At 36.8% G+C, this 26,598-nt stretch overlaps 1 protein-coding gene across 1 annotated transcript in view; it reads left to right on the top strand.

Moving 5' to 3' along the window:
* WNK3 (WNK lysine deficient protein kinase 3) overlaps window positions 1-26,598 on the top strand; it is a 158,617-nt gene that overhangs the window by 38,997 nt on the left and 93,022 nt on the right. The window contains exons 3-8 of the mRNA XM_044380160.3: window positions 5,585-5,757; window positions 6,535-6,755; window positions 7,453-7,610; window positions 10,538-10,626; window positions 20,706-20,925; window positions 25,146-25,443. Of these exons, the coding sequence (XP_044236095.1) occupies window positions 5,585-5,757; window positions 6,535-6,755; window positions 7,453-7,610; window positions 10,538-10,626; window positions 20,706-20,925; window positions 25,146-25,443 (1,159 nt within the window). The remainder of the gene's footprint in view (window positions 1-5,584; window positions 5,758-6,534; window positions 6,756-7,452; window positions 7,611-10,537; window positions 10,627-20,705; window positions 20,926-25,145; window positions 25,444-26,598) is intronic.

The raw sequence follows: 26,598 nt of genomic DNA, 5'->3' as shown, positions 1-26,598 counted from the left end.
CTTTACATCAAAAACTAGGGATGTACTATATGGTGACTAACATAATATAATAAAAAATATTATTAAAAAATACAGTGGCAATTCAGCATAGAATGGATGGTCTTTGCAGCAAAAGGTGCTTGAGTAATTATACACGCATCCTAAAAAAATGAACGTCCACCTAACTTTCTCATGTTATACAAAATTTGACTCAAAATAGATCATAGACCTAAAAATGTAAAACATAAAACTGTACGACTTCTAAAAGAAAACTTGAGAAAATCTTTTTGACTTTTGGTTAGGCAAACTTGAATATAACAATGAAAGCATGATCCATAGAAGTAGAAATCAATAAATTGGAGTTCAACAAACTTAAAATATTTTGTGCTTTGAAAGACACTGTTAAGAGAATGAGAAGATAATCCACAGAGTGGCAGAGAATATTTTCAAATCACATATGTGATAAAGGACTTGCATCCAGAATCTGTAAAGAACTCTCAAAACTCAACAATAACATAAAACAACCTAATTAAAAAGTGGACTAAAGTTTGGAACAGACATTTCACCAAAGAAGATAGATGTATGGCAAGGAAGCATACAAAAAGATGCTCACCCTCATTAATCATTAGGGGAATGAAAATTAAAACCATAATCTGATACCCCAGTACACCTATTAGAATGGCTAAAAACCAGCCAAATGAAAGAAAATCCTGTCAGGACCAACTGCTAGTGAGGATAATGTGGAGAAACTCTAATACGTTGTTGGTGAGAATACAAAATGGTAGAACCATTTTGGCACTTTGTCAGTTTCTTACAAAGTTAAACATACCATATGACCCTTCAATCCTACTTGAGACATTTATCCAAGAAAACCTATGTTCACACAAACAATTGTACATGAATATTTAGAGTAGCTTTATTTGTAATTGCCCCAAACTGGAAAGTTCCCAAATGTTTTTCATCTGGGAATGGATAAACATATGGTGGTACGTTCATAGGTGGAATTCAAAAATTAAAAGCAGCAGACTATTGATACAACAACATGGATCAATCTAAAAGACATTATGCTAAGTAAAAGATGCCAGACTCAAAAGGCTGTGTATACTTTTTTCCTATTTATAGGACTTTCCAGAAAAGGCAAAATTATAGGAATAATAACTAGATGAGTGGTTTCCAGAGTTTAAGGATGAGAAGAGTGTTTGACTAGAAATGGATGGTGCAAGGAAATTTGTGTATGTGTGTGGGGGGGTGGAGTTGATGGAATTGTTCTGTTTAAATTGTGGCAGTGGTTATACAGCTTTATGCATTTGTTGAAACTCATGGAACTGTACACCAGAAAGAATCAGTTTTACCAAGTGAAAATTTTTAAATAAATTAAAATTAAATATGTGGTTCAGGAAAAAAATAAGCTAGGAGAGTATCAGCTCTTTCTCCTCACTCTCCCCCTCCCCGAACGAACCTTACTGGAGCTCTGGACAAATGGAAAGATATATACCATGTTCTTAGATGGCTTTTTAGATGTGAGTTTTCTCCAAATTAATGTCTGTATGTTTAATATAATTCTAATTAGATTCCAAGTGATTCTTTTAATTGGAAAAATTATCTTAATGTTTGTATGGAATGTAAAGAGATGAGAAAGCCAAGAAAATAATGAATAGGGAAGTGATTTGCCTTATCAGTTATTACACATACTGAAAGCCACTATCATAGGAATGGACAGATAGTGAAAGGACGCAGAATCGAGTATAACTGGAAGCAATATACAACAAACGTTCCTCAAGTCAGTGAGAAAAGAGTCGTTTAAGTGGTGCTAGCACAAGCAATTAACCATCTAGATAAAAAGACTGCATGTACAGGAAACTCCAGATGGATTAGAAAGTTAAATATAAAAAAGTCTTAGGAGACTGAACTTTAGTCACATAAAAGATATTCAGTAAAGTAAAAGATATTGCTGAGGGACTGAGGTGTACCATATGGTCATCATCTGAAGAAAAGACTTGTATGCCAATCTTCTCCCTTCCAGATATAATTGCAGCTACTCATTTGTGTATCTATCTCGTCCTTTATTTATGCATTTAAATATGTACTAGAAAATGTAGCATTGTTCAGGATGGTTCTTTTTTTATATACAAATTATCATATTGTAATTTTTTCAGAGTACTTTTTTTTTAACTCAGCAGTGTGTCTTAGAGATCTATCCACATTAGTACACATAGATCTACCTCATTCTTTTAACTGTTATTTGACTATAACCCACATTTAGCGCATTTGATCCTGGGCAGGTTACCTATCTTAACCTCAGTTTCTTTATTTGCAAAATGGAGATGATGGTAGTAATGCCTATCTTAAAGGATTGTTGTGGGACTAAATGTGTTAATATATTAAAAAATTTAGAGCAGTACCTGGCATTTAATAAACTTTATTCTTGATGTTTGGTTTTTCTAATTTTTCACAATTAAAACCATGCTGCACTGAATGTCCCTTTACGTATTTCCTTATACACATCAAGGAATAATGTGAATAAAGTAACCAAAAATGAAATTGCCACAGCTCTGATGTGCTGCTTTATTAGGGTTATCATGAAGTTTTTTAAAAAAAACACCTCTTTTTAAAAAGTTTCCCCTTTTTTCCTCTTTTAAAAAATATGTATTTAAGTAATCTCTACACCCAACATGGAGCTCAAACTCATGACCCCAAGATCAAGAGTCACATGCTGTTCTGACTGAGCTGGTTAGGTGCCCCTTAAAGTTTTCTTTATATTCCAATTAGTTAACATACAGTATAATATTAGTTTCAGCTATACAGTATAGTGATTCAGCACTTCCATGTAACACCAGGTGCTCATCACAAACCAGTGCGCTCCTTAACCCTCGTCGCCTATTTAACTCATCTCCCTACCCGACTTCCTTCTGGTAACCATCAGTTTGTTCTCTATAGTTAAGAGTCTGTTTCTTGGTTTGCCTCTCTTTTTTTCCCTTTGCTCATCTGTTCTGTTTCTTAAGTTCCACATATGAATGAAATTGTATGGTATTTGTCTTTCTCTGACTTATTTCTCTTAACATAATGCCCTCCAGTTCCATCCCTGTTGTTGCAAATGGCAAGATTTCATTCTTTTTATGGCTGAATAATATTCCGTTGTGTGTGTGTGTGTGTCTGTGTGTGTGTGTGTGTGTCTGTGTGTGTATACACATATTACGTCTTCTTTATCTGTTCATCAGTTGATGGACCCTTGGGCTGTTTCCATAATTTGGCTACTGTAGATAATGTGCTATAAACATCAGGGTGCATGTATCCTTTTGAATTAGTATTTTTGGATGCTTTGGGTAAATAACCTAGTAGTGTAATTGCTGGATCATAGGGTAGTCCTAATTTTGACTTTCTGAGGAATCTCCATACTGTTTTCCAGAGTGGCTGCACCAGTTTGCATTTGCACCAACAGTGCAAGAGGGTAACGCTTTATCCACATCCTCACCAACATCTGTTGTTTCCTTTGTTGTTGATTTTAGCCATTCTGACAGGTGTGATATCTCACTGTAGTTGCATTTGTATTTGCCTGGTGATCAGTGATGTTGAACCTCTTTTCGTATCTCTTGGCCATCTCTATGTCTTCTTTGGAAAAATGTCTACTCATGTCTTCTGCCCAGTTTTTTTTAAAGATTTTATTTATTTACTTAGAGAGAGTGCACGAGTGAGAGAGCACAAGCTAGGGGAGCAGCAGAGGGAGAGTGAGAAGCAGGGAGCCCAACGCGGGGCTCAATTCCATGACCCCTAGATCATGACCTGAGCCAAAGGCAGCTGCCTAACCAACTGAGCCACCCAGGTGCCCCTTCTGCCCAGTTTTTAACTGGATTATTTGTTTTTTGGGGTGTTGAGTTTTATAAGTTCTTTATATAGTTTGGATACTAACCCTTAATCAGGTATGTCATTTGCAAATATCTTCTCCCATTCTGTAGGTTGCCTTTTAGTGTTGTTGATCGTTTCCTTTGCTGTGGAGTTTTTTATTTTGATGAAGTCCCAATAGTTTATTTTTGTTAAAAAAAAACAACAACCTCTTTAATGGAAGTCTTTTATGTCTATCAAGTTACCATTTCTTCTGCTCTCTTGAGTTTCATAAAAGTACGTTCTATCAATGCATATATTTTTTATCTTTAAAAAATCTTGTTTGAACCCTTCTCATATTGCCAATACTACTGTAGATTTGTTCATATATTTCTTTTGTCATTTTGGTGGGATTTAGGAAGAGAAGGGAATTAATTTAATATATTGTCAGTCATCTTGAAATGAAAATCATACCTAAATTTTTAACTAGGATACTTGATTATTTCTCTGTCAAAATCAAAACTTAAAATAGTTCTGTTACTCCTTCCTTTCCTGCTCCCCCTTGAAAAAGACAAAAATTGTTTTTATTCTTCTTTACCTGTTAGTTTAAAAAAAATGTTAATTTAATTTTTGTAGTTTCAAATATTTAAATTCTAGTTATGTAACATACAGTATAGTGTTAGTTTCAGGTATAGAATTTGGTGATTCATCACTCACATATAACACCCAGAGATCATCTGGAGATTTAATTGCAGACTTTCTTTTTGCATTATATATCTTCTATTTTAATTATTGTTTCGAAAATTCATTCAATTTTAATAACCACATTAATCATGATTACTTAGCCTTGGCTCTAAGTATGCATTATTGGAAATTTCATGCTGTTTATTGTATGCTACACTCTCCTTTTCCAATGATGTTATTTGGCCATGTTTTTATTGAAATTCTTTGAGTGATATTTTCAGAAAGGGTGTATGGTATGGTATACTTTGGGTCCTTGTTTTCATGAAAATGTGTTTATTTTTCCCTTATAAATTTGATTGGTAGCTGGTCTGGGTTCAGAGTTTTAGGGTTACAATCCTCCCCCAGAATTCTGTAAATATTCCTCCTTTGACTTCTAGCACTTAATGTAGCAGATTAGAGGTTCAATTCCTGTTTAAGGGTATTTTACTGGATGGTCATCTCATATTTCTGTCTGGAAATATGTTGACAATGCAGATATTTAACCAGAATAAATGTCTACATGTCTGACATTTTGATTATTCCTGCCCTGACGTTATAGATTCTGTAGATGTGGAAATTCAGGGATTTAGGGAAACTTCCTATTTGTTTTGATTATTACTTTTTTTTCATTTTGATATATTGTTTTTCTATTCCAGCAAAGGAAATTTTGTTTATTTTCCAGTTTTATTGAGATATAATTGACATATTAAGTTTAAGGTGTACAACATAATGATTTGATATATGTATATATTGTGAAATGGTTACCACAGAAAGTTTAGTTATCATATGAGGTATTGATTTTTAATGTATTGATTTATTTTGCAGGTGGGTTTATAACATAGTTATGAACTATGACAGCTGCTGCATTGTTGAATGGGAGGAGTCAAAGTATCTACCTAATAAAATATATCAGTGATTATATAGGTCCTGAGAAAAAAATTGAAAGGTGAAGATAAATACATACATAAATAAAAACAACAAAATAAAGCACCCATTTGAGTGATGTTACAAATGTGCGTGAGAATGTCTGGACTCTAATTTGGAACTTCTTATTCCATTTCAGGATCGGAAATTAACCAAAGCTGAGCAGCAAAGGTTCAAGGAAGAAGCAGAAATGTTAAAGGGTCTCCAACATCCCAATATAGTTCGATTTTATGATTCCTGGGAGTCTATATTAAAAGGAAAGAAATGTATTGTATTGGTGACTGAACTTATGACATCAGGAACTTTAAAGACGTAAGTTGACTCTGATAGTGCCAATGAAGTTTTATTTGGAAATAATTTTCAAGTGTCATAAAAGTTGTTTATAAAATAACAGTACTTGATTAAAGAATTGATAGCATCTGAATCTAGTGACTATGCTTCAGGGCAGGTTAAAAAATTTAGGATGTTAATGAAGTTTGTTAGAAAATACAGTATTGAAAAATGAGTATTTGTGGGATAGCATAAAATTTTAGAATTAGAAGTAATAAATGTCATTTTGTAAAATTAATGAAAGATCAAGGGTGTGGCCACATTCACATATCTAGTGAGCAGTACTATATAATTATAGTTTATTGTTTTATTTCTGACTACAGTTTTTCATTTGATGGTGTAATCACTTATTTATAATGATTAAATGTGGAATATACTTTTTCTGTTTCATAGCATCTTTGCACTAAAATTTTACATAGTTAAACCCTCTGCTGACCTTATATAAGCAGTTATTAGAAAGTAGAGAAGGACTTTCTTTTAAAAATTGTGCTATCTTTTCACAAAAGGTTACTCTGATTAGAATGATTCTTGTTTTGAATTTTAAAAATGCTAAAAAATGCTTAACTTGGCAGGGTGTCTTCTCTAAGAATGAAGCCTTAGATTTAAAATTGTTTTTCTATAACAGATAATAGGAAACAACTCAGTGATGGCAAGCATAGTACTTACAATACCAGACAGCTTACAGGATTTACCCTAATAGTGCTCATATAATAAGCTAGGTATATTTGTTTACCTGTGGTCTTTTGTTTCTTTGTGTAGGTACTTAAAACGATTTAAAGTCATGAAACCAAAGGTCTTAAGGAGCTGGTGCAGGCAAATTTTAAAGGGGTTGCAGTTCTTGCACACTAGGACTCCTCCCATTATTCACCGGGATCTGAAGTGTGACAATATTTTCATCACGGGACCCACTGGATCTGTGAAGATTGGTGATCTAGGCCTAGCCACCTTAATGCGAACATCATTTGCTAAGAGTGTCATTGGTGATTAAACTTTTATAGTTTATTGGTTGGATAAAGAGAGATTTTGTTAATCGTATATGTCTAAAATAGGGATCAGCAAACTATGGCCCATGAGCCAAATCTGGGCCCATTGCCTATATTTGTAAATAAAGTTTTATGGGGACACAGGTATACCCACTCATTTATGTATCGTCTGCTGCTTTTGCCCTACAGTGGCAGAGTTGAGTAGTTGTGACAGAGACCATTGTCTCTGAAATATTTACTGTCTGCTTCTTTACCGAGAGGTTTGCTGACTCCTGGCCTAGATTGTGAATTTGCTTTAAAATATCTATTACATATTGACTTATTTCAGAGACATCCTAGTGTATTTCTTTTGTGGGATATATTAAAGATCATCAAAAGGTTCTGAAGGCTTAAGAAAGAGGATTTACTAATTAGTTCAGAAAAATTTATTAAGAAAGGACAGAAATAAAAACAGATTTTAGTAATCATTATCTAATCTTGAGCATTACGAATTGTACTTTATTAGTGTAGAAAGTTAAGGGAATTCCTTAAGTACTTTATATAGATATAGCAAGTATTCTGCAAATTTTATATTTATAAATTTGGTTTAGGCAGCAGAAATTAACTCAGGTAATCCTTATGGCCAAAGGAATGTGATATTGGTGGATACATTTTTTCTTTTTAATAAAGATGTGGATGTGGTGTTATTTTGTAGGGACTCCTGAGTTTATGGCCCCAGAGATGTATGAAGAACACTACGATGAATCTGTAGATGTCTACGCTTTTGGAATGTGTATGCTGGAAATGGCTACTTCAGAGTACCCTTATTCTGAGTGCCAGAATGCAGCTCAAATATACCGTAAAGTAACTAGCGTAGGTATAACTTTATTCTTTTTACTTCCTAGATTGTCACATTTCATGCTGAAGTTGGTAAAGTCAGCTTAAGACTAATTTTGGTTTAGTGCTATGTAACAGTGCTAAACTTAACATAATTGTAATGAAACAAGCTTTAGATTTATGCTATATACTTTATACTTTATAGGGGTCATATAAAATGCTCTGTATTAGTATCTTTGGGTAAATGTACAGACATATTATCTATATCCACTTGTTTGTAAATAATTTTTAGATTTATTAGGTGGATATTATTTTTTCAAAGCTGAATAATGAAAATAGACTAAATGGTTTTGAAGGTTTCTGATTCTAAAAGCCTGATTATAAAAGGGCATTCAAAATATTGTTCAGCAGCTATACTAATTGATTCCCTGTTATGGGTATTTTTTTGCATTATGAATTGCAAGGAATGTAAAGATGAATAAGAAGGGTTTGCTACCCATAAAGAGCTTGCATTTTTAGTATGGATAAATTCACAAATAGCTATAAACATAAGAGAATAGGAATAGAGTAAGGGATATAAGGGAGGTAGAAGCAAAGTCTTAGGATAGTTCAAAATAGGTCTGTTTAATATCCAGTTGGGTGGCTCTAGAATAGGCCAAGAAAGAGATTATCAAAGTGTTTGAAGTAACTGTTATTAATAGGTACCCTTTTTAAATGCGTGCTGTATACTGCATACTTTCATATTTAAATCCCTACTATCTTTAGTTTATGAATGATGGGACTGAGAACCACAGGTTGTGACTTGCCCAAGTTCACACAGCTACTGGTAATGGTGGATTTTAACCCTAAATCTGTCTGACTCTGGAGATACTTGTGTAGGGAGACTAGAAATAAGACCAATATTCAGCATGTGGGCTATTCTGTGGGACAAATAACCTACTTTCTCCAACAAATCAATTTCATGAAAGCAAAAAGGGAGGGACTGTTAAAGAATACAAGAGACTTAAAGTAGTGGTGAGCAGGTAAATGTTTAACAACTGATTCTCTGAAAAAGAAAAAGCACTGATTTCTAGCGTTTGCTGATTTTCTTGGTGTTAAATATTCCCACAGTGACTTTTAAGCTTAAGTTTTTTTTTTCTTTTTAAGTTTAAGTCACCAGTGCAATCTCACTGAATGCAGGGTTGGAAACAGTATACACAGTGGAACTTATATGATATTTCCACCATACAGATAGAATAAACAACCTTAAGAACATAAATAATAGTAAAATGTAGTAAAATAATTAAGGACTGGCAGTTTCAGTATTTATTACCTTGGTTGATGATATAATTTATTTAATTGTGAGCTTTTGTAATTTAATTTTTGTAAATGACTGTGTTTAACAGTGAGCCTGCAAAATTCTTGAAAATGTAATAATTGCCTTTGTAAGCTGGTACGAACCAGCTTTAATGTCCATACATGTACTGTGAGGACCTTATTTAGATCCTGATTTGAACAAACCAAGTATAAGAAGACATCATTTAGACTGTTTGGGAAATTTAAGTGTAGATTGGATTTTAGATGATGTTAAGGAAATATTAGTAATTATTTTAGGTGGGACGATGACATGATATCTGTTAGAGATATAAACTAGAGACTTTATGGGTGAAATGACATGATGCTTAGGATTTGCTTTAAAATATTTTTGGATAGAAAAGGTGTGGAGGTAGATAACAGACAAGGTTGACAAAATGTTGTGTGTTAAAGCTGGTGATGGTTACATGGGGCTTATACTATTCTACTTTTGATTATGTTTGAAGATTTCTGTAACAAAGAGCTGAGAAAAAGGGATAAGCCTAGAACATCTTTTTAGTCTTGGTCTGTACATTGTATGGCCACAAGTAGAAAAGACCATGTATTCAATTTTGTAAGTTGCAGTTCCCCAATTATTTTCACCTAGGAGCAGAGAAAGGCAGTAATTACCCAAGACTGGGAAATAGGTAAGAGATCAATGGAAAGGTCAAAGAGGACTTTTTCTATAAGTAGAATGATGTAACTCCATTTTTTGAATGGTGACTTTATTATTTTATATTAAAGTCACAAAAATGTTATATCATAATTCACATTTCCATCTATACTAAAGCTTCTTGAATTTGAGATCCACATTAACTCCTAATCTCACCAAATTTATCTAGTATGTGATACTAGGCTTTCTGATTTTGCATCCTGTGAAGTAGTATGTCAGACCCAGAACTAGGTTTTAGATTGTCTCCATGACAATTATTTTATGGTATCTTTCTCCTTCTAGATTAATTTGGAGTTTTCTGTTAAATGACTAACGATTTTTTTAAAAGATTTATTTAACAGTTACAGAAACATTTTTAATTGTCTGGACCTTACTAATTTGTTATTGAACTCCTAGACCCTGGTAATTAGCTTGAGTTTCTCTCAACATTTTAGTATTGCTTAATGATAAAAATAATACAGATTTCTCAAATGTTTATATATATATACATATATATATGTTTTCATGCGTACATATATATTGATTGTTCATTGCTTCTATTCATTCTGGAAGACTTGTTTATTATAGTTTGTTGATCGGGGTTATACTTGCATGTATATTTGGGATCAAATATTTATTCCCTATTTAATATTGCAATATGAGAATTATCCATGTTATTAAATACTTTGAGAACATTTTCAGTTTTTGCATAATATTATCATATGTATATCACATAATTTATATATCTGTTGTTGGAAATTTAGATTGTTCATAATTTTTTGCTGTTATTTGTAGACTATTAGAACTGTGACAATATCTTCATCAAAAAATTGTTAAACTTACACTGTATATATGTATTTATCTCATTTAAAGCTTGAATATGGTTTAGTTGGTAAAAATTATTATGTTAATAAGTGTCATGTTGCCTGGAGCTTTCAATTGCTTATTTGGTGACTAGAAACTATTTTTCTTCTCCCAGGGCATAAAACCAGCCAGTTTCAATAAAGTCACTGATCCTGAAGTGAAAGAAATCATTGAAGGTTGTATTCGCCAAAACAAATCAGAAAGGTGGGTACAGATGTAGTGAAATGATATAACCGATGGATACATTAAACTCTTACCTTGGACTGGGTCATTTTCTGACCTTTAAATGACACCAGATACTACTTCTGAATGGAACACAAACCATACTGTCTAGAGTGAAGTATATCAGTGCGTGTTGTTTCCCATTTTGGACTTTGGTATCATGTGCTGAATTTTTCTTGAACTGAAATTTGGGTTTTGTTTGTGCGTGTTGTGAAAAGTTTTCATCACCTTCAGCTTTCAGTTTAACAGTCACTGGGGCCCCTCGGGTTAACTTGCTTCTAACAGTTGATAGTAGAGAACTTCTGCAGTGTCACCTTCAGGTAAGTACTTAAAAAAAATGATAGCTTAAAAAAGTTGACCATCAACTCACCAGATGTTTCACATTTGACCAATGTCCTTTAGTCATGATAATGGTGAAGGAGATAGGGCTATTTTTGTTCAATAAGTAGTATTTTAAATTTATTTGTAACCCAATTTGTTTTTTTCTTATGGATATATCCCACTAGTTTTAGTTTGTATTTCCTGTTAATTTGAGCGTTGCACAGTTGCCGAGTTAAATCAGTAGGTTAGTCTTTTGATTGTTTACCTCCTTATTGATTATGATTAATAAAGGTGATAGATCCTTTACAGAAATTATTTTCACCCACATTTTATTAACTGACCCCCATTTTTATTAGTTTTCTAAGTTTAGTGTTGTATATCTGAGAATATATAAAGCCACTAAGGTAAAGCCTGTTTAATTATAGCTTTATTACTAAACGTTATTGTACCAACAGGCTATATCTAGGTAGTTATATATTTTAATTATAGTAAAAATACATAACCTCAGATTGACCATTTTAATCATATGTTAAGTGTACAATTCAGTGGCATTAAGCACATTCATCTTGTTTTTTTTAATGTTTTTTTATTACATTATGTTAATCACCATACAGTACATCCCTGGTTTCTGATGCAAGGTTCGATGATTCATTAGTTGCGTATAACACCCAGTGCACCATGCAATATGTGCCCTCCTTACTACCCATCACCAGCCTATCCCATTCCCCCACCCCCCTCCCCTCTGAAGCCCTCAGTTTGTTTCTCAGAGTCCATAGTCTCCCATGCTTCACTCCCCCTTCTGATTACCCCCCTTTCTTTATCCCTTTCTTCCCCTACCGATCTTCCTAGTTCTTATGTTCCATAGATGAGAGAAATCATATGATAATTGTCTTTCTCTGCTTGACTTATTTCACTTAGCACTATCTCCTCCAGTCCCGTCCATGTTGCAGCAAATGTTGAGAACTCGTTCTTTCGGATAGCTGAGTAATATTCCATTGTATATATGGACCACATCTTCTTAATCCAGTCATCTGTTGAAGGGCATCTTGGTACCTTCCACAATTTAGCTATTATGGATAATGCTGCTACGAACATTGGGGTGCATATGGCCCTTCTCTTCACTACATCTGTATCTTTGGGGTAAATACCCAGTATCGCAATGGCTGGGTCATAGGGTAGCTCAATTTTTAACTTTTTAAGGGACCTCCACACTGTTTTCCAGAGTGGCTGCACCAACCTGAATTCCCACCAACAATGTAGGGGGGATCCCCTTTCTCCACATCCTCTCCAGCAATTGTTGTTTCTTGCCTTGTCAATTTTTGCCATTCTAACTGGCATAAGGTGGTATCTTAGTGTGGTTTTGATTTGAATTTCCCTGATGGCTAATGAAGTTGAACATTTTTTCATGTGTCTGTTAGCCATTTGTATGTCCTTATTGGAAAAGTGTCTGTTCATATCTTCTGCCCATTTTATGATTTGTTTATTTGTTTCTCGTGTATTGAGTTTGAGAAGTTCTTTGTAGATCTTGGATACCAGTCCTTTATCTGTAGTGTCATTTGCAAATATATTCTCCCATTCCGTGGGCTGCCTCTAAGTTTTTCTGACTGTTTCCTTGGCTGTGCAGAAACTTTTAATCTTGATGAAGTCCCATAAATTCATTTTATCTTTTGTTTCTCTTGCCTTTGGGGATGTGTCATGGAAAAGGTTGCTTTGGCCGATGTCGTAGAGGTTGCTGCCTATGTTGTGCTCCAGGATTTTGATGGATTCCTGTCTCACATCGAGGTCTTTCATCCATTTGGAGTTTATTTTTGTGTACGGTGTGACAGAGTGGTCAAGTTTCATTCTTTTGCATGTAGCTGTCCAATTTTCCCAGCACCATTTATTGAAGAGACTGTCTTTTTTCCACCAGATGTTTTTTCCTGCTTTATCAAAGATTAGTTGCCCAAAGAGCCGAGGGTCCATTTCTGGGTTCTCTATTCTGTTCCATTGGTCTATGTGTCCGTTCTTGTGCCAGTACCATGCTGTCTTTGTGATCACAGCTTTGTAGTACAGCTCGAAATCCAGCATTGAGATGCCCCCAGCTTTGTTTTTCCTTTTCAACAATTCCTTGGCGATTCAGGGCCTTTTCTGGTTCCACACAAATTCAAGGACTATTTGTTCCAGTTCCTTGAAAAATGTCATTGGTATTTTGATCGGGATAGCATTGAAAGTGTAGATTGCTCTGGGTAGCATGGACATTTTAACTATGTTAATTCTTCCGATCCATGAGCATGGAATATTTTTCCATCTTTTTATGTCTTCCTCAATGTCTTTCAAGAGCGATTTATAGTTTCTAGAATATAGATGCTTTATGTCTCTGGTTAAGTTAATTCCGAGATAACGTATGATTTTTGGTGCTATTGTAAATGGGATGGATTCCCTAGTTTCTCTTTCTTGAGTCTCATTATTCGTGTATAGAAATGCAACTGATTTCTGAGCATTGATTTTGTATCCCGCCACATTACTGAATTGCTCTATAACTTCTAATAGTGGGAGTGGATTCTTTTGGGTTTTCCATATAGAGTATCATGTCATCTGCAAGGAGAGACAGTTTGACTTCTTCTTTGCCGATTTGGTTACCTTTTATCAACCTTTTTGTTGTCTGATTGCTGTTGCAAGGACTTCTAGTACTATGTTGAATAATAGTGGCAAGAGTGGGCATCCTTGTCGTGTTCCTGATCTTAAGGGAAAGGCTTCCAGCCTTTCCCTGTTGAGAATAATATTTGCTGTAGGCTTTTCATAGATGGCTTTTATGAGCTTGAGAAATGAGCCCTCTATTCCTACACTCTGAAGGGTTTTAATCAGAAAAGATGCTGTATTTTGTCAATTGCTTTTTCTGCATCTATTGAGAGAATCATATGATTTCTGAATTTTTGTTTCTGAATAAAATCTAAGACACTGATAGATTTGTGAATGTTATACCACCCCTGCATCTCAGGGATGAATCCCACTTGGTCATGATGGATAATCCTTTTAATGTACAGTTGGATTCTATTTGCCAGGATCTTGAGGGGATTTTGGCATCCATATTCATTAGGGAAATCGGTCTGTAATTCTCCTTTTTGTTGGGGTCTTTGCCTGGTTTGGGGATCAAGGTAATATTGGCCTCATAGAATGAGTTTGGTAGCTTTCCTTCTGTTTCTATTTTTTGAAATAGCTTCAGGAGAATAGGTATTATTTCTTCTTTGAATGTTTGGTATAATTCCCCAGGAAAACCATCCGGGCCTGGCGTTTTATTTTTTAGAAGGTTGTTTATCACTGACTCAATCTCTTCATAATTAATTGGCCGTTTAAAAAATCAATTTCTTCCTGTTTCAGTCTTGGTAGTTTATGGGTTTCCAGGAAGGATTCCATCTCTTCCAGATTGCTTAATTTATTGGCATAAAGCTGTTGATAAAAGTTGCTAATAATCCTTCCAATTTCATTGGTGTTGGATGTGACCTCTCCTTTTTCATTCATAATTTTATTAATTTGGGTCTTTTCTCTATTCTTTTGGATAAGTCTTGCCAGAGGTCTGTCAATGTTATTAATGCTCTCAAAGAACCAGCTTCTAGTTCTGTTGATTTGCTCTACTGTACTCCTGGTTTCTAATTCATTGATTTCTGCTCTAATTTTGGTCAGCTGCTTCCTCATGCGTGGATTAGGCTTGTCCCTCTGTTGCTGTTCCAGCTTCTTGAGGTGAGAATATAAAAACTGCATTTTAGATTTTTCTATTCTTTTGAGTGAGGCTTGGATGGCTATGTATTTCCCCCTAAGGACTGCCTTTGCAGTATCCCATAGGTTTTGGACCATTGTGTTTTCATTCTCGTTGGTCTCCATAAATGGTTTAAATTGATTTTTGATTTCCTGGTTTATCGAATCATTCCTGAGCTGGATGGTTCTTAGTCTCCAAGTGTTTGAGTTTCTTCCAAATTTTTCCTTGTGGTTGAGTTCCACTTTCAGAGCGTTGTGGTCTGAGAATATGCAGGGAATAATTTCAGTCTTTTGGTGTCGGTTGAGACCTGTTTTGTGTCCCAGAACATGGTCTATTCTTGAGAATGTTCCATGGGCATTAGAATAGAATGAGTATTCTTTGGTTCTGGGGTGTAGTGTTCTATATATATCTATGAGGTCCAACTCGTCCAGTATGGCATTCAAAGCCTTTGATTCTTTGCTTAGTTTTTGCCAGGGTGTTCTATTTCTGATAGTGGAGTATTGAGGTCCCCTACTATTAATGTATTTTTATCTATATGTCTCTTTATTCTGGTTAAGAGTTGGCTTGTGTATCTTGCTGCTCGCCTGTTGGGGGCATATATATTTATAACTTGGTCAGCTCATATATTTTGGTCATATCCACTTGTTGGATATCCACTGTTGGATACATCCTTTAAGAATAATATAGTGCCCTTCTGCATCTCTGACTATAGTCTTTAGTTTAAAATCCAATCTATCTGATATGAGAATTGCTGTCCCAGTTTTCTTTTGAGGTTCATTTGCGTGAAAGATGTTACTCCATCCCTTTACTTTCAGTCTGAATGTATCTTTGGGTTCAAAATGAGTCTCTTGTAGACAGCAAATGGATGGGTCATTTCTTTTTATCCAGTCTGCAACCCTGTGTCACTTTATGGGAGCATTTAAGCCATTCACATTGAGACTGAATACTGAGAGATATGATTTTAATGATGCCATGTTGCCAGTAAAGTCTTTGTTTGTATAGATTGTGACTTCCTGTTCTGTATCATTCTTTTACCTTTATAGAACCCCCCTTAATATCTCCTGTAGGGCTGGTTTCGTGGTTATGAAATTGGTTAATGACTGGCGATTCTGGAAGGTCTTTATTTCTCCATCAATTCTGAATGACAGCCTTGCTGGGTAAAGGATCCTTGGCTGCATGTTTTTCTCTGAAGGAACTTTAAAAATGCACCCCCCTAACCCTTTCTCTCATTCCAGTTCTGTGTAGACAGGTCTGACGTAATTCTGATACCTTTGCCTTGGTACGTGAGAAATTTCTTTGCCCTGGCCGCCTTCAGTACTGTATCCTTGGATCTAATACTTGCGAATTGAACTATGACGTGACGTGGCATAGGTTTGTCGTGGTTGAGCTTGGGAGGGGTCCTCTCTGCCTCTTGGACATGAATGTTTGTTTCCCTCGCTAGATCAGGGAAGTTTTCAGCTGTAATTTGTTCAAATATCTCTTCGAGACCTCTGTTTTTCTCCACCCCCTCGGGGATGCCGATGATTCTGACATTGGATCGTTTCATTGAGTCAGTAATCTCCCGTAACCTACATTCGTGGGCGTGGATTTTTTTAAGTCCAGCTTCTATTTTCATTTTTTCTTCTACTAACCCATCCTCCAATTCGCTAATACGTTCCTCTGCCACATTCACCCTGGTCGTCAGAGCCTCTAGTTTTGCCTGCATTTGGCTCATTGAATTTTTAATTCCTTCCAGATTTGCTCTTATTTTCACCCTTAGAGATTCTACATTCTCATTAACATTTTCGTTAATACTTTTTTCAAGTCTACACATCATCTTGACCATCGTTACTCTGAATTCCAATTCTGATAATTTGGTTACATCCATATCCATTAGTTCTGTGGCAGAGGCCACAGACTCATTGTCTTTTCTTTGCTGGGGGGGACTTCTCCTTCTCATCATTCTGGTGAGGAAAGGTTTCGGGGTTGTTCATAGCCCAAATTATTGACCGGGACCCAGGCCGTGCACCCTTGTTTTATAGGGATCTTAGGGATGTGGGCTTCTTCTTTAAAGATTTTATTTATTTATGTGGCAGAGAGACAGCCAGTGAGAGAGGGAACAGAAGCAGGGGAGTGGGAGAGGAAGAAGCAGGCTCCTAGCGGAGGAGCCCTTTCCGGAACGCTGGGATCACGCCCTGAGCCGAAGACAGGCGTTTAATGACTGGGCCACCCAGGCGCCCTGGGATGTGGGCTTCTTGATTTTTCAGCCTGCCTTCTGGGGGAGGGGCCTGCTGCGCCGATACTCAGGCAACCCTGTTTGGGTAGAGTCTCCGTGTCCCCTGCGAGGGGGGATGGGGATGGGCACTCTCTGAGCTGGTATTTCCAGGCTTTTGTTCTCTGGTGGCTTTCCCTGGCAGTTTGCTGTGCCTCTTCTGAGAGTCAGAGCAGCAGCGGCGGAATCTCAGCCTCTGTCTCAGAACAGAGGGATTGCGGCCTATTCTCCACTGATGTTCTGGCCGCTTTAACTCTGTTACTGTTGGTGCTGCTCAACCCTGCAGCGTCCCGGGATGTGCGCCCCACACCCGGTGTCCCAGCCCTCACTTCCAGGGCCACGCGTCTCTGTCCTTTGTTTCTAACACCACCAGCCGCCAGCCGACCCCCGCGCGCTCCCGGAGCTCCCGGTCTCAATCTGTTTCCAGTGAGCACACCGGATTTCCGTGAGAAGTCTGGTGGCACGTGCTCCCGGCTCACGGTCTCAGTCTGCTGTCTCGCGGGTGCTGTCCGTGAGTCCGCCCGCTCCCCCATGCAGGTGGCTACCGCTTCCCGGCTCCCGAACGCGGCGGCTCCCTCCCCCTTCCGTTTATCTTCCGATATCTGGATATCTGTGCGCAGTTTCACGGCTCCCCGCTTCATAACTCAATACTCAGCACTGGAGATATTCATTTGTAGAGATCCAGATGTATCTTCCTGCGTCTCAGGCTGATTCCGTGGATTTTCAGGCTGGTCTGGTACCTATCCAACTCCACTCAGTGGACCGGCTGAAAAAGGGGTCCCCTACTCCTCCGCCATCTTAACCCCAACTCCCACATTCACATTGTTAAACAACCATCACCACTATCTATTTCCAGAACCCTTTTATCACCCCAACAGAAACTCTGTACCCACTTCCTCTCCATTCCCTCTTCCCCTCAGTCCCTGGTAACCTTTATTCTCCTTTCTGTCTCTATGAATTTGCTTCTTCTAAGTACCTCATGTAAGTGGAATCAATACAATATTTGTCCTTTTGTATCTGGTTTATTTCGTTTTAGCATAGCGTTTTCAAGGTTGATTTCCTTGTTGTAGCATGTTTCAGAATTTCCTTCCTTTTTAAGGAAGAAACACATATAGCACACTTTGTGTATCCATCCATTTGTCTCTTAATTGACACTTGGGTTATTTTTACCTTTTGGCTATATGGTGAATAATGTTGCATGAGCATTGGTGAATAAGTATTTGCTTGAATCCCTGCTTTCAGTTCTTTTCATTATATACGTAGGAATGGAATTACTGGATCATATGGTAATACTACATTTAATTCTTTGAAGAACTGCCAATTTTTTTCCACAGTGGCCGCACCATTTTGTATTCCTTCCAGCAACATATGAAGGTTCCAATTTGTCAACATCCTCACCAACACTTGTTATTTTCCATTTTTTATAGTAGCCATCTTGATGGGTATGAAGTGGTATCTCATTGTGGTTTTGATTTGCATTTCCCTAATGACTAATGATGTTAAGTACCTTTCCATGTGGTTATTGGCCATTTGTATATCTTCTTTGGAGAAATGCCTGTTCAAATCCTTTGCCCTTTTTAAAATTAGGTCATTTATTTTTTTTTGCTTTTGTGGCTGTTCTTGAGTTTTAAGAGTTTAGGCGTACTTTTTTTTTAAGTGAGTCTAAAAATGCAGTTGACCCTCAAATAACACATTGTACAATACTGTAAATGTATTTTCTCTTCTGTATGATTTTCTTAATATTTTCTTTACTCTAGCTTACTTGTAAAAATACAGTATATAATACATAATATAATACAGTATATAACACATACAAAATATATGTTAATCAACTGTTTATGTTATTGGTAAGGCTTCTGGTCAACAGTAAGCTATTAGTAGTTAAGTTTTTGGGGTGTTAAGAGGTAGACACAGATTTTCAACTGAGGTCAGCACCCCAATCCCCCCGCAACAGTGTTTGAGGGTCAGTTGTATTATGTGGAAGTAGCCATTTTAGTTTGGATTCTGATTATTGCTTTTGCAGCATTTTAATTGTGATCTATTACAAAAGAACATTGGAATATTCAGAAGGATTCATGGCATATTAGTGTATTAGAAAGAGCACAGACTTCTACATCAGGCTAAGATTCAAATGTGGACTCACACTTAGCCAGTGTGATCTTGAGCAAGTTACTTAGCTGTTCCTCAAAGCAGGTATTTATTTTGATGATTAAAAAGATAATGCACATAAAATAACTAACAGAGTAGAGAGTATTTAATGGTCTCTTTTGCTGTTACTTTAATTATTCCATAGTAAAAATACATAGGCAACATTTTCATTGAAAGGCAGAGGGCTTAACTTGGTTGTATCTTCTTTTTTTAAAGATTTTACCCATTTGGGGGGGTAGAGAGAGAGGGAGAAGCAGATTCCTCGCTGAGCAGGGAGCCCAGCTCGGGGCTCGATTCCAGGACTCTGAGACCATGACCTGAGCCAAAGGCAGACACTTAACCGACTGAGCCACTCAGGCGCCCCTTGGATGTGTCTTCTTAAACACATCTCACCTTAGCCTTAAAACTAATTAGTCTGAGGAAGCTTACTCTTTTTATAACAGTCTCTTAATTAAGTATTTGTCCCTTGATCACTAAAAAAATGATCAGGAAGGTTGAAAATCATCAACTTCCAGGATACCATGCTATCAATATACTTTATCTGTTTTAAATAGTATAAGAGAGATTTTCTATGTAGACATTATGAAATGTATTAGTTTTAGCTCTCTCTGGCCTGTAATATAGATAGATTAGATATTATGTATCTGTTTTTAGAAATTGGTCCAAGCAAAGGAAATTAACTGCCCCCAGCTTGTAAAAGAATCTTTTGAACACCTGTCCTTTTTTTTTTCTTGTCAGAGATGGTTAATCTCTAATATTATGTAGAAGCGTATCCATTGCATGTATACTTTGGCCTAAAACACTAGACTTAGAAAGTTGAAGAAAACCATGGGACTTTGCCGAACTAAATTAGTTTCATTCATGGCATTCTCTAGAGAGTGAATGACTAGATTATTGTTAATGGAGTCAATGACTTCTATTATAATGTTTGTAAAAGAGTTTGAATTTCTGATTTCCTTTAGAGGTTATATATCCAGAAGAGTTTTTAGTTTCCTTTGCTGACAATCTGTTGTTTGAGTTTTAGTAACTTAAGCCAGTGTTTTAGGGAAACTAGTCATTCCACCTAACATATACTGCAGCACTTCTCCACTTCTCTAGGCATACTTATAGGTATGTTAAACTTCAGTATCTAGATATGCTGCTGGTAATAATCTTTATTTAAGGTGACTTTAAGTGCACGTTAGTTGGGATTTCTTTGCATTCTTGGTAGATAATAAGTTGGATGTAAGATTGGGTTTTTATTTTTATTTATTTATTTTTTAAGATTTTATTTATTTATTTGACAGAGATAGAGACAGCCAGCGAGAGAGGGAACACAAGCAGGGGGAGTGGGAGAGGAAGAAGCAGGCTCCCAGCGGAGGAGCCTGATGTGGGGCTTGATCCCATAACGCCGGGATCACGCCCTGAGCCGAAGGCAGATGCTTAACCGCTGTGCCACCCAGGCGCCCCAAGATTGGGTTTTTATAACAAGGCAGATTAATGGTCTAATTAATAGGAAATTTAAAATAAGATAAATTACTTTGATATAATTGATGTTTACTAATTAAGAGTTGTATATTTTGTTTATGATTGGAAAACTGATAATGAGTTATGTATTTTGTTTATTAGGTTGTCTATCAGGGACCTACTAAACCACGCATTTTTTGCTGAGGATACAGGACTGAGAGTGGAGTTAGCAGAGGAAGATGACTACTCAAATTCATCCCTGGCTTTAAGACTCTGGGTTGAAGACCCTAAAAAATTGAAAGGCAAGCACAAAGACAATGAAGCTATTGAATTCAGTTTCAATTTAGAAACAGATACATCTGAGGAAGTAGCATATGAAATGGTAAGTGAATCCTACTGCTATTCTCCACCCCCACCACTGCTGCCCTTTTAATAATATCAGGGTTGATTGATTTCCTTTCTCCTTATTGCTTTCTTTCCTCTCATTTTCTCCTTTTCTTTATTTAAATTCTTTTACTGTGAAATGCATCTCTACAGCAGAGTATATTAAATTTGTACATACAGTATAAAGAATAATAAAACACTACTTTAGTTAAGAAAAAGAACACAGACAGTACCTTAGAAGCCACCTGTATGTCCCTCCCAGCTGTATTCCCTTCCCTAATCACCACAGGTAATATCTATCCTGACTTTTGTGTTACTCATTTCTTTGCTTTTTGTTATAGTTTATATAAGTAATGTTTTGTTTTAAAAACCTGAGCGGCAAGCACACATCTAGTTGGTTACTGAAATTATTATTAGGTAAAGATGCTCAGGAGCGCATAAACTGAACAGAGTCTCTCAGTCATAGTCTGGCTTCAGCTTCTGTAAGCTGAAGAGCTTACAAGAGCTGCTTCTGGGGAAGTCAGCCAGTGACGTCATGAGTGAGTTCAGGGAAGTACACACGTGGCTCACCAGTCAGGTCACCGGCGGACCATTGTGTGAACTAGAAATTAGTTGTCTGGTAACAATATGGTTTCATGGGGAGTAGGCCCCTCTGACTTTTCTACTTCTAATCACCCCATGATCCCCCTCCTTATAGAGCAGATGACAGCAGATAACTTCTGTGGGGTTGAATGTGTGTCCTCACCTGATCCAGTACTTGGAGGGAAGGTGTGTAGGAGCTTTGGCAGCACATGGTCAAATTAGTCAAGTACAGAGACTCTGAGTCCAGGCTAGCCTGGGCATTCTGTCCTCAGGTTAAAAAGAAGGATGGGACATTGACATTGGGGATCTTGGAGATGATAGCCTTTAACATACCTATTTTTATAGTCATACTGTTCTAACCTGGAATGATTGCCTTGGACATCTGGTGCACAACTGTTATCCTGATATTTCTCTTTACTATCTTTCTAGACTTCTCTTCCTTTCTTCTGTTGGGTTTCATGTGTCCTAAATCCCATGTCTTTCTCTTCCTTGGCTTTCCCTCTTGTTTTCGTGACATACTTCCCCTGCCTGCTTCTTAAAGAAAGGGTATGAGAGGTAAATTCTTTGAGATTCACATGTATGAAAATATTTTTATTCTATATTTGTATTTAATTGATTGCTTGGCTGGCTAAGGCATTTTAGGTTGCAGTTTAAAAAAGATTTGACTCATTATTCCATGCTTTTCTAGCTTTCAGTATTGATATTGAGAAGTACAAAATTATTCTATTTTCTGGATATTTTGCATGTTATTCATTTTTTGCTCTCTGGAAGCTTGTAGTAGTTTCTATTTGTTCTTTAGTATTCTAAAATTTCACAGTGATGTGTCTTGATTTGGATCTATTTTTGTCCACTGTATTGGATTCTCCGTGGACCCTTCCAATCTGTCAGCTCATATCCTTTAGTTTCTGGGAAATGTCTTAAAGTATTTTATTGATGATTTCTTCCCCATTGTTTTCTTTCTGGAACTGTTATCATTTGGATGTCGGACCTCTTGGACTAATTCTCCAATGTTCTTAACTTTTCTATTTTCCATCTTTTTTTCTTTTTACTCTCCTTTCTGGCAGATATTATCAACTTTACCTACTAGCCCTTCCACTGAATTTTTCATTTCAGCTATCATGTTTTTAATTTTAAGAATTCCTTTTTATTTTTTGGTCTGTTCCTTCCTTAGAGTAAACATCTTGTTCTTTGTTTTGTGGAGGCAATATTATCGTACCTCTCCATAACATAAGTAAAGAGAGTGTTTTTGACATTTTTTTTCTCCCTGTGTAGTCTCTTTTCTCCAGATTGCTGTTTTACTTTTGTTTGCTTTGTGCTCTGTCTTCTTGTTAGAGGCTTTTCTGATATTTCTGATAATTCTTGGCTAGTTGTTCATTATTAATAGATTATAGGAGACTATATTTGTTTTCTGTTGCTGTGTAATAAATTACCACAAATTTAGTGGCTTAAAGCAACACCCATTTATTATCTCAGTTCTGGAGGTCAAAAGTCCTAGAGGGCTTCACTGGATTCTCTGCTTAGGATCTCACAAGCTAAAATCAAGGTGTCCGTGGCCTGGGCTCTTATCTAGAGGCTCTTGGCAGGGAGGGTGGAGAGAGTGGAGGGGTGGGGACTGCTTTCGAGTTGTTGGCAGAATTCAATTCCTTATGGTTGTAAGACTGAGGCCCCTGTTTCCTTGGTGGCTATTAGCTGGTGGTCATTTTCTACTCCTAGTGGCTGCTTTTCAGTCCTTTCATGTACCCCCACTCCATCTTCACAGTCAGCAATGTCATGTTGAATCCTTCTAGAGTTACCAGGTGGTAAAAGGCTCACCCAGATAATCTCCCTATTTTAAGGTCAACTGTTAATAGCAAAATAATGGGAGTGATATCTCATTATATTCACAAGTTTGAGGATTAGAATGGGACATCTTTGAGGGGCCATAATTTTGCCGACCAAAGGGACTCACCACCTATTGGATGATGTGATTGGTTGTGTCAGACTTGTCAACCGTAGGGTATATAGATGGGCCTTTAGGTAGGGAATCTCTGACATCATTATTTGTAGGTCTGTCTTTGTGGATTGGTCAGATTCCCCAGAGAATCATCTTTCAATGTCCTTCCTGAAGAGTTAGGGTCTGGTTACTGGTATTTTGGTAGCCAAGTGGGGAAAAGGGCTAAGGGTTTCTGCATATGGCATTCAGCATGCATATGGTCATTTAATCTTGTTTTCCACATGGTAGCCTTACCGTCAACTGTGCCTGGTGTTCCATAGTCCAGAGATCCTCTCTTTTACCCTCTCCAGAGAACAGAACTTCAGGCTTCTTGGGTAGGGGAGAAGCAATCACCCAAAGGTGTGGAATGGAGGGTGGGGCACAGAGATCTAAATATTTAACTGCTTCTCACAACCCTTCCACTTAGTCTTCCTTATTTTACTCATCTCTTTTGACTTTACCCAGTTCTGGAAGTAACTGGTATTGCCAGTTCCTATGCCTTATGAGTATTTTTCAGTATAAATGATAGTGATTCTCAGCTTTCCCTAGTTCACCTTTTTCAGGACTGCTAGGTCACTTACTGCTTAAATCTGTTTTCCACATTGCAGAGTGTCCAAAATGTTGTTGCTGTTGTCTTTCTCTTATTCTCCCTATTCTTGTGGGTTTACAACTTTAAAGTCCATTTAGTATGGGTTTTTTTTGGAGCTTCGGGAGGGAGTGAAATTAAATATATGGATTCCATCTAACATTTTAATCATCTTTCAACTACCATGAAATTTCCCTGAGTCTGCAGACCCCCAAGACATGCTTTAAAAAACAGATTGTAGGACTGAGAATGATATGCCATGACACCTCCTCAAGTCATCTTCTCTGCTACTCAGCCCTGCTCTTCTCAGACAACAAGCCCTTAACTTCTCTTCTCTCACTCTTCTAACGCCTGGTAAGATGTAGTACTTTGCTGTGAGCATATTTCCCTTTGCCTAGAGTGTGGATCGCTAAACTTCGTCCACACCTCCCTTAATAGCCAGCAAGTTCCTTTTTTTTTGTTTTAATTCAAGTCAGAGTTTACTCTTTCTCTGTGACACTTTCTGTACTTTTTCCTTTAGGGCTCTGTAGCAGCTCATTTCTACCTTATTTTAAGTTAAATTTGTACCATCTTACCACCAGATTGTGTGCTCATACAGGACAAAGGACTGGCGTAGTAACTTTTATGTCTCTGGAGTCCAGTACTGGCACATTGTAGGCACTTAATATTGTTGAATAAGAAAACCTTTTTAATCTTTCACAAACCTTAATGACAGTCACAAATTATCTGTAATAAGACTGCATGTACTGAAACATCAAGTTATTTGTTTTTGTTTAAAGCCAGAATTACTTTAATAATGCTTGGTAATGGTATTGTTTTTTTATGCTGATTAAAGGCTCTGAACTTATGTATGTCTGATTAAGAAAGAACATAGATGTACATCCATAATATTGAATCACTATGATGTACACCTGAAACTGTCAATTATATTGAATTGAAAAAAAAAGAAAGAACATGTAAATAAATTAATGGTTATTTAATAGCATTTGGAATTTGGGGGCACAAAATAACTCTGCTAGTAAAAAGTTAAAATCTTAACGCTTAAAGATGTAGTTTGTTTATTATGTTTTGTTTGTAGGTCAAGTCAGGATTCTTCCATGAAAGTGATTCCAAAGCTGTTGCTAAGTCCATTAGAGACCGGGTCACCCTGATAAAGAAGACAAGGGAGAAGAAGCCAGCTTCTTCTTGTTTGGAAGAACGCAGGGATTCCCAGTGCAAGTCTGCAGGGAATGTACTCCCTCAGCCCCAGAATACAGCTTTGCCTCCTGCTCCTGCTCAGCACACTGGGGCTGAATGTGAAGAAACTGAGGTTGATCAACATGTTCGACAACAGCTTCTACAAAGAAAACCACAGCAGCATTGCTCCTCTGTTACAGGTAACAGTCACAATTTATAAAAGCAAACAAATGTGTAATTGTATCCCCTTATCTCAAAATAGTGCTTTTGTGTTTTTCAAAGCATTCTGTTATCTATCATTTCATCAGTCCTTTTACAAAATCCCTGAAATTGACAAGCCAGCTCTTTTCCTTATTTTAAAATTAAGAAACTGTTTTGTTATGTGACCTGTCCAAGGTGCTAATTGAATAAGGATTATAATCTTTTTACTATTTTTAAAGGTCTAATATGAATCCTTTAATAAAGAAAAGTTGGAACTAAAGGGAAAATGTATTCTTCAAGAAGGAATTTTCTAGACATTAAGATCCTTTGTATTTTAGACTCAAGTATAAAATTATCATAGTTCTTTTTTTAATGTTTTTTTTATTATGTTAGTCACCATACAGTACATCCCTGGTTTTTGATGTAAAGTTCCATGATTCATTACTTGCATATAACACCCAGTGCACCATGCAATACGTGCCCTCCTTAATACCCATCACCGGCCTATCCCATTCCCCCACCCCCTCACCTCTGAAGCCCTCAGTTTGTTTCTCAGAGTGCTTAGTCTCTCATGCTTCATTCCCCCTTTTGATTACCCCCCTTTCTTTATCCCTTTCTTCCCCTACCGATCTTCCTAGTTCTTATGTTCCATAGATGAGAGAAACCATATGATAATTGTCTTTCTCTGCTTGACTTATTTCACTTAGCATTATCTCCTCCAGTGCCATCCATGTTGCAGCAAATGTTGAGAAATCGTTCTTTTTGATAGCTGAGTAATATTCCATTGTATATATGGACCACAACTTCTTTTTTTTTTTTTTTTAAATAATGATTTTTTATTATATTATGTTAGTCACCATACAGTACATCCCCGGTTTTCGATGTAAGGCTCGATGATTCATTAGTTGTGTATAACACCCAGTGCACCATGCAATATGTGCCCTCCTTACTACCCATCACCGGTCTATCCCATTCCCCCACCCCCCTCCCCTCTGTAGCCCTCAGTTTGTTTCTCATAGTCCATAGTCTCTCATGTTTCATTCCCCCTTCTGATTACCCGCCCTTTCTTTATCCCTTTCTTCCCCTACTGATCATTCTAGTTCTTATGTTCCATAGATGAGAGAAATCATATGATAGTTGTCTTTCTCTGCTTG

Source organism: Ursus arctos, chromosome X, assembly GCF_023065955.2.
Source record: "Ursus arctos isolate Adak ecotype North America chromosome X, UrsArc2.0, whole genome shotgun sequence".
Lineage (NCBI taxonomy): Eukaryota > Metazoa > Chordata > Mammalia > Carnivora > Ursidae > Ursus > Ursus arctos.
The sequence above is the reverse complement of the archived record's forward strand: the minus strand, read 5'-3'. Positions and strand labels throughout refer to the sequence as shown.